This window comes from Bos taurus, chromosome 2, assembly GCF_002263795.3.
Source record: "Bos taurus isolate L1 Dominette 01449 registration number 42190680 breed Hereford chromosome 2, ARS-UCD2.0, whole genome shotgun sequence".
In the NCBI taxonomy this organism is placed as follows: Eukaryota; Metazoa; Chordata; class Mammalia; order Artiodactyla; family Bovidae; genus Bos; species Bos taurus.
In genome coordinates, this window is record NC_037329.1 from 113,793,602 (window position 1) to 113,809,476 (window position 15,875).

Sequence of the window (15,875 nt, forward strand, 5' to 3'; positions counted from 1 at the left end):
CTTACAGTCATCTTTTTTTTTTTTTAATTGGGGTAGAGGTAATGTTGAGTTAGCTTCTAGTGTACAATGAAGTGAATTAGCTATTTGTCCACATATATCCCCTCCCTCTTGTTCCTCCCTACCATCAGCCCCCTATCCCGCCCCTCTAGGTCATCACAGGGCACCACGCTGAGTTCCCTGTGTTTTATAGCAGGTTCTCACTAGCTTACTAGTTTACACACAGCAATGTGTATATGCCAATCCCAATTTCCCAAGTCACCCCATGTCCTAAGACACATATTATTTAGTTTATGTCTATAACAGACAGTGTATTTAAGGTGGAATCGTAAGAACATCATATTTATATATGAAAATAACATTGCATTTATATATACAAATATAAGAACACTGCATTTATATGTATAAAGAGCATTGTATTTATAGTAAAACATGCTACAAGACCACGCACAACTTCAGTATCTGGTCACCCTTTGTCACAGGATATTTGCTGTTCTTTAAACCACAAAATCAGTTGTATAAAGAAGAATCACTAGTATGATGTCCAATGTTGATTGTCATTTACATTAATAAGGTGAGTGATACACCAAAATTTAAGCCTGGAATTTCTTTATTTTTGTTATTTAGAAGTCATATATCACATATTATATAAATACATGAAGTTATTTATGCCATGCATTCATTCCTAATATCAGAGGATGAAAGAGTTTTCTGTTTTTTGTTTGTTTATTCTATTTTTGACATCATAACATGAAGTTAAATTTTTATTCCCATGGTAATAGTTGATCCTGTATATCAAATGCCTTTCCCTCTATTTCTTGGCAGATGAATTTTTATGTAATAATTTTTAAGATACTTAATTAGCATATATTACTTGTTAAATAGATAAAATATGTTCCTTTATAAACATATACTTTAATTCTCTTTTATGTGGAATCAAGTATCTTTTTTTTTAAAGCACACCTTCATATTCAGCTAAGGTGATGAAGATCTTAAGGGCATTTCAGAAATCATGTGTTTTAATAAAAGAGGCTCTCAAATTTAAAAAGCTGTTAATGCTACAGTATGCCATGTTGCCGTGTAAGAAACTAACCGTGCATTACAGCACTGGGGGCATCCCTGCGTATGAGCAGTGTGATTTAAATTGTCTCTGCATAAGAAAGTCGGAGAAGGCAATGGCAACCCACTCTAGTACTCTTGCCTGGAAAATCCCATGGGCGGAGGAGCCTGGTAGGCTGCAGTCCATGGGGTCACTAAGAGTCGGACACGACCAAGAGATTTCACTTTCACTTTTCACTTCCATGCACTGGAGAAGGAAATGGCAACCCACTCCAGTGTTCTTGCCTGGAGAATCCCAGGGACGGGGAAGCCTGGTGCGCTGACGTCTATGGGGTCACACAGAGTTGGACACCACTGAAGTGACTTAGCAACAGCAGCAGCATAAGAAAGTGGAAGCAAGGGAAAGCCCAGCCCTCAGATACTCAGAAGGAATACAACCGGTACTCCTAACCGCAAGTGCATGGGATTCTCTTTCTCTTGTATGCAATGGATTCTTTAATTTTCTACCTTTGACATTGGATTATATATTTTATCCATCAGGTTGCCACCTCACTTTTATCTGGGTTTTAGATCTTTACCAGAATTCCAGTATTCCCAAGGAGAATCACCAATTACTCCAGCATCAATAGTTTTACTACCTGACCCTTCAGATAACACTAGAATTTGGTCCATAACTAAAGGATGCTAGGATTCATTCAGTACCATATGAATGCTTGCTTAGAGGAATGCCCCTAATGGAGATGAAGAGAAAGAAGTATGTCTACTCCCAGGATGGAGTTTTGCATTTGATTTTCTTTCTCCACTGTCACAAAGTGATCACATAATTGATCAGATTTGTTTCATCTTTCAGCATCATAGTGACAGTGCCTGGGTCTGTGGGCTGATGGGTTCTCATGGATCTATACAAATGCTGTTGTTCAGTCACTAAGTCATGTCTGACCCTTTGTGACTCCATGGACTGCAGCATGCCAGGCTCCTCTGTCCTTCACTATCTCCCAGAGTTTACTCAAATTCACATCCATTGAATCGGTAATACTATCTAACATCTCATCCTCTGCCACCCACTTCTTTTGCCTTCAGTCTTTCCCAGAATCAGAGTCTTTTCCAATGAGTTGGCTCTTTGCATCAGGTGGCCAAAGTATTGGAGTTTCAGCTTCAGCATCAACACTTCCAATGAATATTCATGGTTGATTTCCCTTAGGATTGGCTGGTTTGATCTCCTTCCTGTCCAAGGGACTCTCAAGAGTCTTCTCCAGCACCATAGTTCAAAAGCATCAATTCTTCAGTGCTCAGCCTTCTTTATGGTCCAACTCTCACATCCATACATGAGTACTGGAAAAACCATAGCTTTGACTATACAGACCTTTGTCATCAAAGTGATGTCTCTGCTTTTTAATATGTTAAGTTTGCCATAGCTTTCGTTTCAAAAAGCAAGTCTCTTTTGACTTCATGGCTGCAAATACTTGATACTTAAAAAAAATAGTAGCACCAAAATTCCAAATGAAACTTCCACATTAACATGAATGAATATCTAACTAAATCAATACAAAATGTAACTAATCAACACAAAATGTAGGTCAATTTAATTAATTGTTAAGTTTAACATTAAAACAGTTTCATTACACCTGAAAATAAATTCCAGATTAGATTGTCTAATTCTATAAGGATTCCTGAGCGTGCATGATTACTGTCTAGAAATCATAGCCAATCATGAATTAATTGGATTATTCACAGTCCAGTAATTTCAAAGTAAAATTATAAAAATGTATTCCAGTTTTATATAATAAAATTTACATTTAATGTAGGATATGAGGGCATCAGATACATTTGCTATGATGTGTGATGGAAGCTTGAAAACAAAACATTTGAAATCTGTGAAGGTTTTAGTATAGTCCTGGCAAAACTGTGCCTTTATTACTCAAGCATCAGTTTATCTCAAATAGCAAATGTGTTATTTAAAAAACAAAATGCCTTCCCCAGAAATGAAAGTAGAGTTTGCAATCAGTATATCTTGGAGTATTAAATAAAAGGCCTTTCTGTGACCTCCATGTAGCACAAAGTCATTGATTAGAAACTTTCAGCAATGTGATTGACCAGGGAAAACCATGTTGTGTACTGAAAAAATAAAACAAGATGGAGAAAAAATATGTCTCCCCAGAATTTGACTGATCTTATTTCTTTGACGCTAGATGAAAGTGTTTTCTTTAGTGAAAATGCACTAATCTCTTATTGCTGTGTAGATCCAGATTGAGAACAGTCATTTGTCTTTTCTTTCTGAAAGCAAAGAAAACCTCAGTGCTCATACTCGAAGCTGTGGATGCCTTGGGGATTCTCCTGTAACAACACCAAGGAACATAATCCTGAACAGAAATTAAATTCACCCTAAAGGGAAGATGGAAAATGATGGCGAGATTACCATCCTTTAAAAATGCAATGAAAGATTGTATCCAGTAAGAATAAAAAGAAAGATAGTAGTTCTTTCTTCTTAAGTAATAAAGTCCAGTTGGCACTTCCTTAATAAAATCATAAGATGATGATGAATTACTGGCCTGGAAACATCGCAGAATAATATCTTGATGATAGTTTATTTTAAGGAGTTAAAGTTACTGTCTCCTTTCTCCTTCCTTCCTTCATCCCTCCCACTTTCTCACCCTCACTTTCCTTCCTTCTTCCTTTTTTCCATTGTCCTCTTTCATTCTTTCTGTCCCTGTGTATCTCCCCCTCCTTATTCTTTCTTGTTGTTTTGTTTTTTTTTTTTTTTATATTTAACCTTCACTAAAATTGCACAAATAACATCAACTTTTACCTCTAGGTTTTTGGTAGCTTATTACACAAAGACAGGTTTTTCCTTAGGTGTACAAAGAATAAGTAATTTCTAGCTTATAATGACTGTCTTAATGAAATGAGTTTTTTTTTAAGGGGAGGAAAGCCACACTTTAGATCTGTTTTGAGGCATATCTCCATTGTTTGTGGTCCTCTAAAGCCTTGGCAATTTTTTATATTAACAAAGTTCAGGATGAAAACATTGTTTTCAGTACTATAGATCCTAAGCCCCACTGTTTAAGACTTAAACACAGTGTATTTCCAAAGGTGAGTGAACTGGACAATTTAACTTCGATATCAGCTCTACTGCTGCTGCTAAGGCTCTTCAGTCGTGTCCGACTCTGTGTGACCCCATAGACAGCAGCCCACCAGGCTCCGCCGTCCCTGGGATTCTCCAGGCAAGAACACTGGAGTGGGTTGCCATTTCCTTCTCCAATGCGTGAAAGTGAAAAGTGAAAGTGAAGTCGCTCAGTTGTGTTCGACTCTTCGAAACCTCATGGACTGTAGCCTACCAGGCTCCTCCATCCATGGGATTTTCCAGGCAAGAATCTCTAACAGACTCAGTTATAAAAACAGTATCTTTTCTAGGATTTTCAAGACTTTTTCAGAACATCCTTTTGGCCAAAAAAAAAACAAAAAACCTTTGGGTCCAAGATCATAATGGTTTGTTTCACCAACCTGGTCTCACAAACAACATAAAAGATTGCAAATGCATTTAAGTGAAGGACCAGGTGAAATGGAAAACAAGAGTGAAATGAGTATGCTAAAAATAAACCAAAAACTCACAATAAACAAAATTGTCCCTATGACATGATACCATTAAGCAACAATGGAGTATGTATGTGTGTGTGTGTGTGTGTGTGTGTGAACACAGAAATGTGTTTATTGTCTGCATATGCATGTGTACATAATGAATCTGTAAGTAGTCATCTCAGCCTGTCACTGCCACTGCAGGTGATGTCATAACCCATGTGAGCCATGTTGGGAATGGACTTTAAAGCCACCCTGTATGACTGGTTTATGGCTAAACTGCAGTCCCTAAAGGGGTGGTGGATGAACCAAGACATGATGCGGACCACTGTCCAATGAGGGTCAGGCAAGGCCTTTCTGGGTCATGATGAAATTGGGAGTTTGCTTGGATTTTGGTAAGTCTCAGTCTGTGTATTAGAGATATCAGCGTCTATGCTTGAAAGATGCTGATTAAGTCGGAGTCTGACGGGAAACCTAGCAGGGGAAGTTAATCCGTAGGTACGCCGGGTAATATGAAAGGCATGGGATTGTGTCACTCATCGGATAATCTCTTCCACATACACTTTAAAGGAACCTCATAGTAAAAAATATTATTTGCTATCCTTTTCAAGGAAAAAAAAATGTCTAATTTTCTTCATGTACCTAAATGTGTTAATGCCATAAAGGGATATATGGAAATATTGGCTCATTATAAAAACATGTCAACCAGGATTCCAATAGATGCTTACCTTTACCTTTATTTTATAAGATAAAAGATGATTCTTTAAGACATGCAAGGACTTATGCCTCCTGGGAAGTTATGTTCATTTATAAGTTAGATTATGTCAACGTGTGGTACACTTAGATTTGAACACTCATATTTTTAGAGTGTGTATGTAGGTACTAGAATCACCTGCACAATACCCTCAAATATGTCTGAAAATTAGTGTCCTCAGTAGACCATACATTCTGCACTTCTTGGATGAAGGGAACTCTTTCCATCCCCCAAATTCTAATCTCCACAGTATCCTGACAATGACCTGGGTGGCCAATCTAGGTTCCTTAAATAAAGGAAGAGTTAGGAGAAGGCTTTTTAATTTTGAAAAATAATATTATTATGAAAGATTGCAAAGGTCTCAGAAGTATCTATAAACTTAAAAGCAAATGAATTTAAATTAGGGAAATGATACGTTGAAAACAGTATATCGTGAAAATAGCCAGCACAAGACAACTTGAAAATCAGAAAGCTAGAAAATAGAAAAAGAAGGAAAGAATAAGAGAAAGAAGAAAAGATAAAATGAAAAGAGGGCACGATAGAAGAAAAATTTGGAGAAGGTAGAAAGACATTTTAGGACATGGGAGAACCATGGACCAAAGCTGAAAATGAAGCACCAAAAATTGGCTTTTTAACCAATGGGATGTTGTGTCGGTCGCTTAGTCGTGTTCAATTCTTTGCAGCCCCATGGACTGTAGCCCCCCAGGGTTCTCTGTCCATGGAATTCTCCATGCAAGAAAACTGGAGTGGGTTCTGTTCCCTTCTCCAGGGGATCTTCCCAGCCTAATCACTCTGTAGAAACTCATTGTAAATAGGATAAAGTGGACAGGGAACAAAGCCTTGACCTTAAGTGATTTGTTCTTTATTCCCAGGAGCTGATCCTCATGAACAAATTTCGTTTTAATCTGTTGTTATGAAATTGTTTCATCACTTGCCAATGATTAGCATACATCAGAAGAATTCAGTGCATTGAAAGAACCTGCTGCAAAACCAAAAAGAAAGTCTGAGAGCCGGTTCATCACTGCAGACTTTGCTCAGCTAATGCTTTGTCTTTCCTCCTTGTTCACAGAACCGAAAGTAAGCTGCAAACTAGGGCGGTCGGCGTCCACATCAGGTGTGCCCCCTCCATCTGTTACTCCTCTCAGGCAAGCCAGTGACCTGCACCAGAGCCAGGTACCATCATCGTTAGCCAATCGTGATTGACTTCCTGTGATGCGACATGCCAAACGCTTTCCACCTCTGTCTGTCATGTGTTGCTGTAACGACTTTTGCATCTGCTTTTATTTTTCTATGTGTGGATGGGTAGGGGTTGGGATAAGCTGTGGCCGTCTGTGTTTTCATCTAAAAAGGAGATTCCTTCTTCCCTGTGATTGGTGCAACTTTCTTTGCTGTTTGTTATCAAATCGTTTTTGTCTCTGGTTCCCATCGTTCTGTAATATAAATGTAAACTTGTACTATATGTACTGGCTTAGTGGTTGTTTTTTTAAAATTCTTTCTCTCTTCCATGTTTTGTGTACTTTTATACCGTCTCTGAAAATTTATCAACATTTGATAAATTTATCAACTTTGTTTTATGTAGATTTCTTTTTAAATGTTTTGTCCACAACACTCGCACAGATGTTGTCAATGAATTTGTACATATTGTTTAGTTCTTAACCTATGATACTGTAATATTTGTGGCCGTTTAACTTTTATTTTTATTTCGCTTGGAGCATGATTGTAAGATACAATGAATATTGATGTCCTTATAAATATTCCTATAACAAGTCATTTGGATTGAACATGGCAGCTAGTCTTTTTTTCTTAGCTCATAAGGACAAACTGACCAACCACATAATCTAGATATTACCAAAAACTGTAGAAAAACAAGGCAATCTTTAAATAAATTACTTTCTCTCTTACACCAACAGTATCAGAAATGTTCTCAGTAAGGGAATTTAAGTGTTTATGCATGGTAACTGAGATCTCTATTATCATTGGAGAAAAGAGGCGAGAAATAAAGACATAAGCTACAGTATCATTTAACCCTTTATAGTACAATATGTTGCTCTGATGTTCACTTGGTTACATAACTCTGTATGGGAAATTTAGTATGGGGAAAAAAATCACTACACATAAATTCTCTACCTATAACTCATCCAATAGGAATTCAATACAATGACTTAATTTGTGAAGCTTAATTGTGGTTACTGTTAAATATTATGGGTGTTAAATAGGATAATGCTATCCTGCAGTAGTTTTTCTCCGCTTCTTAGCTTTAATCTTCACTTTCATAAAACTCTCTGAAATTGTAAATTAAAAGACTAATAATGATACCTCCATGGGAACTGTCCATTACTGATTAGAAAATTACATATTCATCAATTATGTAAAATGTCAAGCTATTTTAAAAACATAACCAAGCAAACTAATTGCATTTTTTTCTAATGGAATACAGGGTGCTTTTTTAGTATTTTGGCCTCACTTAAGTAGTCACAGGATTTGATTTATGAATATATGTGATATCTACAAACCCAAGAGATGAGAGGTTTCTCTCAAGGGGGTGTCTCAAGTGCCACTTAGAATTTTTTGTGTCTTATTTAAAAGTTTAAATGCCTTTACAACTAATGAATCCACCTCAAATGCTTTTTCAGTATAAAAGAAGTAGAAACAAGAAGACAATGAATAAATAAATAAATAACACAACTAACCTCACTAAGATAAACTGCCATCTTAGTTGATTAAAACTATTGCAAAATATTACACTTGTTGATTTTCTAAAGCTTAAAATATTGGATACAGAAAGGAGAGAGCTTTAGTTAACTGGCAGAGGATTGCATTAATACAATCAACTTTCCAAGTGCTTATACCTTAGTATTACAAGACTTTGGTAACATAGAGAGGTTTTGTGGTCTTTGTTCCCTTTGCTTTTTCGGCTTATTATCTTTGTAGCTGTTTCATCCTGAGCCCCTTCAATGCTCAATGAAAGGGTTCTTGGGGGTAACTTCCAGAACAGAAACAAGGTGCAATCTTTGTGTCTTTGCATTATCAGCTCTTCATTTATCTGATGGGGTGTTCTTCATTCTTCAACATACAGCAACAAGAGAAAGGCCCTCTTGGTACTTGTTTGGTGCACTTTTTCTTTCCAACCAGGAGAAATTCTGGCACCCAGCCATGTTGTAGATAGGTTGTCAGGACTGCAAATTAGAAGGCTGACCTCTGTGACTCTCTCCCGTGTGTTGTGACTAGATGTAGCATTCACCTCTTCCATATTCTGAGCTAATGAGGTGAACATGGCTTAGAAGAACCCTGCTCTGCATTGCTACAAATTGGAACTGAACTGAAGTTGAGTACTTTTTGAAGTCCCTCTTCTCACCTCATTCCCATGCTCTTGCCTGAGATGTCACCTTAAGTTACAACAAAGATGACCCTGTCCTTTGCTTAGTCACCCAAGTCCACCCTTTGCCAGTTTCACCCAAGGTGAAAGACATTTAAGCACACTGGATATTCGTACACAAATTAGGAGATGGAACACCTAACACTGTCACACAAATAATTACCCTGGTCACTTTTTTAAAAGTGTTTTTCCAACACCAGAATTCCTGATAGCTATTAAAACACAGAAAGCTTAATAGAAGATGGATAAACTTCTTACTAGGAAATCTTTGGAAGACCATGTCATCTTATACTTTCATCTTGTACTTTCAAGCAAACAAAAATAATCAGTGAGCCCTGAAATAATTCCAGTGGTGCTTATCTACTGATGAACCTGGCTTTAAGAAGAGATGGGACTTTTCTTCTCATAGAGCAGGAACTGCGTGTGTGTGTGTGCTTCGGATTGTTAATGCCTTACCTCTTTTCAGTTTCCTCAGTACTGATTTCTTGCTTACCACTTCGGATCATGGTTAGAGCTTTCTGAGAAGGATCGCAGGAGGAAACAGAAGGGCCTAAAGTTACTCCAGCAGAGATGGGCAGAGGTGACCAAAACGGATGGACCCTTAGCCCTAGGAGCCTAGACCAGATATGATGGACCACGCCAAAGAATCTAGAGTTAATAGTGATTGACTGACCCACAGAGGAGCATGAGGCCCATGGTGATTGCCCTCCAAGGCCATTGATATAAAAAGTGGAGGTAGTGTTTGCTTGGTTTTGCAGTCTCTTTTGGCTTCAGGTAGTAAAACAGGCACAAGATTTGTAGAAATATACTGGAACTTTAAAAAACGTTTAAAAGAGGAAATGGGAAACTCAGGAAAGAAACATGAGTTCCAAAGCATTTACAATTTTTATACAACAGATACTCTTCTCTGAAATGCAGAGAGAAGAAAAATAGATCTTTTCTTTCTTAATTCACTCCTGAATAAATAGAGCAGTCATGGGACAATTAGCAAAAAGTGACATTTCCTTGGAATTTCATAGCAAGGCAGCCACATATTTTGGCATTTGTCATAATGCAGATCTTTGGAAATTAGATGGAATTTCTGCAACTGCAATGACAAAGCTATTTCTTTTCTTATTGATAAGAGCAAAACTGTATAGAAGTCATGTTTTGAAGTTGGATATTATCACTTTCTCGTTTTCTTCTGTGGTGAAGTAGAAAGCCTGTGCTCAGAGGGAAGAAGTGTGAGCACTATTAGAGACAGCAGATTATGTTCACATTATCCCTCCATCTCTGACCTGTGTCATCAGTGAGCCCCATTTCATTGGAAATGGGTCACCTCCAGCAGCCGGTGAAGGAATAGAAAATAAGGAGCACAGCCATGAGAAAATCAGACCGTCTTTCAAGAAGGGAGCAGCTAGAGTGTCTTCAGACAGAAGCACCCACTGTCTTTGGTAAATTGTTCCTAAGAAATGTTTGTACGTATTTTTCTGGGAACGAAGGAGTTGAGAACCACATTTTCCGTCTCTCTCTCACACACGCACACACACAAACAGACACACTTAAGCACACACATCCACACAAACTCTCACATACTCACACAATCTCACACACACACACACACACACCCCACACACATACCCATTCACAAACATATGCACTTTTTAATTAACAACTCCCCACGTAAAACCAGGGAGTCACAGAGCTAACAGTGACCTAAGTGTTGAACAGAAAACTCACGTTCTCTCTAAGGTTTATTGTTGTAAACTAGATCATATCTGATTTTCCTTGATGTTGGGGAAGGGTGACAAAGGCCATCTGTCATTTCCTTTGGACCTACAGTTTGAAATCTGGAGGTCCTGAATTTCCATGGGAATTTAAAACTCACCCCCCAAAGCCATTATCTCTTGTTCTCTGGACCCATGTGGGATGAGAGCTGCCTTCTCACCCTCCAGCCGAGCCATTGCCCAGACCAGATCCTGCTGTGCGCTTACAAGCTGTTATCCAGGCAAACAAGCCCAGTCCCTTTCAACTTGCCCCTTCAGGATCATTTCTCAAACGGTTATTTCTTTTGATGCAGTCCTCTGGACTCCCCCCAAGCTCCTAACATCCTCCTTGAGCTTGATGACTCTGCTGAGGCCTAATGAGAGCCTACCCAGGTTGCCTGCTGAGCAGAATTCCTTTTCAATTCCCATGGGCTCCATGGCTGTGTCTGTATGCCGGCATCTGGCTAGGTTTCTGAGATAATGGAAGATGAATGTGTTAGCATCTACAAGACGCATGTCCAGGTGTGTTTCTAGATGTCACTCATGTCACAATTGTTTTCTAGATACATTAAAAAAGACTTAATCACCCAAAGATAGAGATCAGGAATCCGTACCTATGAAAGACTAGGATTTAAGATTTAAGTAGATTCTGTAACAAGGACTTTGCCCAACTTAGTGTGTGACACTCAGTGGCTTTCGTTGACCTACTAAATACCTCTCTTGATAAATGTCTCTTTCTATATATCCTTGAAAAAATGTGTTTCTCACGCAATCCAATGTAATCTTTCGCTTGGCCTTGAATACCTTCAAAGTCGTGGGATGTTTCTGCTGGTCCCACAACCTCAGTGATGCTTTGCCTTAAAGCTTTGAGAAGACCCATGCTCTCTCTCAGACTGTGTGTGAGTTCTAGGCTTTCATTTGACTCTCAGACAATCAGCACATTTGCACACAGAACCTGTAGGAGCCTGGAGAGCATGAGAAAGACTAAAGACAAAAGAAGACTGAGCATAGTAATGTAAATACACAAGCAAGGGCAGAGCAAGGAATTCTAGTTTCATCTACTCGGTGCCCACCCATGTTTCTCAATAATGTAAGCTCAGAGGGTATGTCCTTAGTTAATGTCACCTTGTGTGCATTGTATCAGGTGGAAAAATGAAAATAAAGCTCTCGATTAGCTGAAGTTAAAGTATCCCACAATGTGAGAGCTCTGAGTTTTAGTTTTATTCGAGGACTTACTGAGAACTATATCCTGTGAGTTATAGCTGCTCAGATGAATCTGAGGAACTGCTCCACAGAAGAAAATGGAGGGGCCAGTACACATGTGATTCTAGCAGAGGGGGGAAATGCCATCTAGGAAACATCTCAGAAGAACGTTACTGCTAGTCCCGAAGAACGGATATCTCAGTTCATGATTTTAGTTCTTTGCTAAGAAAGTGAAGATGCAAGAATCCAGGTTCATAAAAAGTTTCTCTTTAAGCATTTATTTCTATGGGGCTGATTTGCCTGTTTTCCCAGGACACGGAGTGTCTCATTCTGATCTTCACCCTGAAAGCAATTCAGGGTGTGTTGCAGGTCAGCAATGACAGTGGCTAGTGACTTCATCATTGCATGGCAGTACCCGAGGATGGGTGACATTCCTTGCTTCACAAGTTCTAAGAGTAGAACATTTTCAGTCCTCTTTAGAATTCATGTATATCATTAGTATAGATGTGACTTGTTTTGCCAAGACCAAAATTCCTGCCCTGGGTTCTGGAACATGTATGCCGTGAGATTTTGCCTGATCAGTTTCATATACACTGTTAAGTGCCCCCGTCGAGTAGTTAAGGTTTTGTGTGAGATGGGAGAAAGCAGTATTAGTAGAGAAAGGGCAGAATATGTGGGTGGAGAGCACGTGGCATCCCAACTTAACCTGATGAAGGGGCCCTTTTTCTACCATCCCTTGCTCAGGTGTTGAACGAACTTTTCTTCTGTTTTTGAGACCCTGTAATTTTCCAGGTCCTATTAGACCTGAGCTAAGAGAATGTTTACATTGCATTTGTACCTGTACACAGCTGGTTTGATTGTATGCTCAGGGATAACATCATAGTATAGAGATGGTAAAAAAAAAAAAAAGCAAAACAGAAAGAGAACATACAATCAGGGGAAGCGGAACTCACTGCATTCTTTGCATATAGCTCCCCCACCGCAGAACCTCCTTCAGGCTATGCAATTGAGTTTTAAATAACTACTGTTGTTTGTTTCATTCTGCATACAAGTTAACCTGACGGTTATTTCCAAATATGTTAAAGCCTGATGGGAGGTGCTTGGAAAACCCCCACTAAGTTTACTGTGCAATGTTCTCATCTTATTGGAGAAGGGTTTGTCTGTACAAAGTTCAAACTGTAAAATAAAATGCCATCTTCACAAAGATTATGTTACAAAGGATTTATCGTTGTTTGTGATAATAATATTATTCACCAAAGAGATTGGATCTAGGCTTGTCAAAAGTGGAATAAATTCATGTGACCAGTAGGAGTGTCAGTGGTTGTATTGATCTATTGCTGTATATTATAGCCTCATTGTATTAAAATAATGCACGTGCCAAAAAGTAAACAAAAGCTACTGTGTGCCCTCTGCAGTCTTGCCTGGTTGATTTATAAAAACGGTAGTGCCTTGTGGACCTCCCTAAATTAGTGTCATATTTAAAGAAGAAGATTTTGTCACTACCTTTCAATAACAGGCAAATCCAGTAATTTGTGTCATGAAATGTTGGCATGATTTAGCTTCCATTTTCATACAAAGAATTCAGAGGGCAGAAACTAAGATTGCTTTCTGCAGTGGACCACAATCTGAATTGAGAAACTTCGACGTATTATGAAGGAATTGTGTGCTTGTGTATATTTCACATGGCAGAATATTTAGGATCACTTTTTAAAGGCCAATTATCTCAAGATCAGTCTTTCAATAGCCCCAATATTGAGTAGTATGAAACTAAAGAAACCCATCCTTTTACCCCGATTCCAATCCCCCCACTCAGTAATCTTGCATTTACTCCCTTGGCGCAGGAGGCGGAGTATAACAAAACAAGAGAATGTTCTCTGAGAAATCTTGAACAAATTGACAAGTTAGAGTGAGGATAAGGAAAAATGAACTCTGAGAGTGCCTGCTACCTGACTTTGCCTACCTTTATCTGTGTATGCCCTGCTCAGCATCAAAGTTGTTGCCATAAACCACCAGGGCCACAGGAAAAGGTGTACAGTTGCTTAGGTATATAATCCAGCATTCTTTAACCCATGGGAAGGATACAAGGATCTCTAGGGTTCTTAGATGAAAGGAAAGGAAAGTGAAGTCGCTCAGTCGTGTCCGACTCTTTGCAACCCCATGAACTGTATAGCCTACCAGGCTCCTCTGTCCATGGGATTTTCCAGGCAATAGTACTGGAATGGATTGCCATTTCCTTCTTTGGGGGAATCTTCCCAACCCAGGGATCAAACCCAGGTCTCCCTCATTGTAGACAGACGCTTTACCGCTTGAGCCACCAGGGAAGTCTAAGATGAAGTCTTAGATGAAGGTGCATGATAAAAATTATGTACCATTCATTGTCATTCCCGATGAGCTTCTTGTATGCCAGGCCAGTGACGACAGCCTTCTTATATTGTTGAAGGTGTGCTTCCTACAGCCCCACCCTGTGATCATCTCATTAATTTCAAATAAGGATACTAAAGTGAGGTTACATACCTTGTCCAAATTTTGTACCTATTAAGTGTCCGTCTGTGATTCCAACTGGTTCACAGTTGGTTAAAATGTGAGTGGTAGAGGATGTAAAAACCTCCCCTGGAATCCTGGCTCCAGCCCTCAGTCACTGTGTGTCCTTGAATACATTGTTCAACTTTGCAGAGTCTGTTTTCTCATCTGTAAAATGAGAGCAGTATTATCTGCCCATGGCGCTAGTGGTAACGAACCCACCCGCCAATGCAGGAGATGGAAGAGATGCGGGTTGGATTCCTGGGTGGAGAAGATCCCCTGGAGGAGGGCAGAGCAACCCACTCCAGTATTCTTGCCTGGAGAATCTATGAACAGAGGAGTCTGGGGGACTATAGTCCATGGGGTCACAAAGACTTGGACACCACTGAAGCAGCTTAGCACACAGCACATGGTTGTTGTTGAGGATTAATAAGATAACATATGTATGTAAAGTCCTAGACAGAAATTACATGTTAGAAAAATAAGAATTCTTTCCTTTATAGCTTTCTCCTTCTTCCAAAATGCAAATTTCCTGCTTGCTGACAAGTCCTAAGGAGAAGAGTCATTGGAGTCAGTGGAATTCAGAAAACAATGGGCACAGAGAGATGGTTCTGTCCACCCTGTATTGCTGACCTTATATAGAACAGCTAGCAGGCGGTAATAATAAAAAAGCAGACGGATTTTTAGCGAGTTTTGTTACTGACTTTAAGTTCTTTAGAGGGTGTATCTCTTTATTACAGCATCTGAGACAGATTGGTTTCTCCACCCCATCTAGGTACACTTGATATGATTATCTTTCTCATTCCTTCTCCTCCAAATAGGGAATTAGATATTCAGTTGTTTACCATCTAATAAGGATGCATGTTATTAGATGGTAAACATTAAACAAGATGTCTTATGGTTTAGATGCTAAGTCGTGCCTAACTCTTGCGACCCCATTGACTGTAGCCTGCCAGGCTCCTCTGTCCGTGGGATTCTCCAGGCAAGAACACTGGAGTGGGCTGCCATTTCCTTCTCCAGGGGATCTAATCTAATATGACGGTAAACTTCTAATAAGGATGCATCTTATTAGATGGTTGTAGTTGGCATCTCTTCTTACCTTGTAGATGCCACATGTGATTTGGAAGCAAAGCAAGTAGAAGTCGACTAATGGTATCAATTCAGAAATACCAGCAGTCCTCTGACACTGAGCTTCTCTGCAGCTTGGCTTCAGATGTGAACGAACGTAATGAAAACGCTAGAGCTGCCGAGAAGTTGTTATCTGCAAAGACAGGATACATTTGTTGCCAACTTCGGCTTTCCTTAAAGCTTCCCGGGGCCTCAGTTTGCGATGCTTTGTTTTCTGAGCTGCACGTGTATTTGCCCACAAGCTCGCCCATTATGATATTTCATCCTATTATATCAATTTAACTTTCATATGCCCACTATATCGATGCTGCTTGCTTTTGTTTTTCATTTTTATTTTTTTTCCTTGTCAATGAAGAAAGCATTAAGGCTATTGCATTATAAACGTTATGGAAACAAGGCAGCCTGAATTTTAACAACGTTCAGCCTTGCCAAGTGAATGTATGCCAAATCTAGTCCCAATATATAGAGATCAATTACCACTGTTTAGTATTTCTTAGGCAAAATCAGAGGCAATGGGATT

At 39.1% G+C, this 15,875-nt stretch overlaps 1 protein-coding gene across 2 annotated transcripts in view; it reads left to right on the top strand.

Annotated features, from left to right (window-relative positions):
- Positions 1-15,875, top strand: part of NYAP2 (neuronal tyrosine-phosphorylated phosphoinositide-3-kinase adaptor 2) — a 321,871-nt gene that overhangs the window by 258,672 nt on the left and 47,324 nt on the right. For both annotated transcript variants that reach the window (XM_059879087.1, XM_024981706.2), the window contains one exon: positions 6,453-6,556. In XM_059879087.1, coding sequence (XP_059735070.1) covers positions 6,453-6,556 — 104 coding nt within the window. The remainder of the gene's footprint in view (positions 1-6,452; positions 6,557-15,875) is intronic.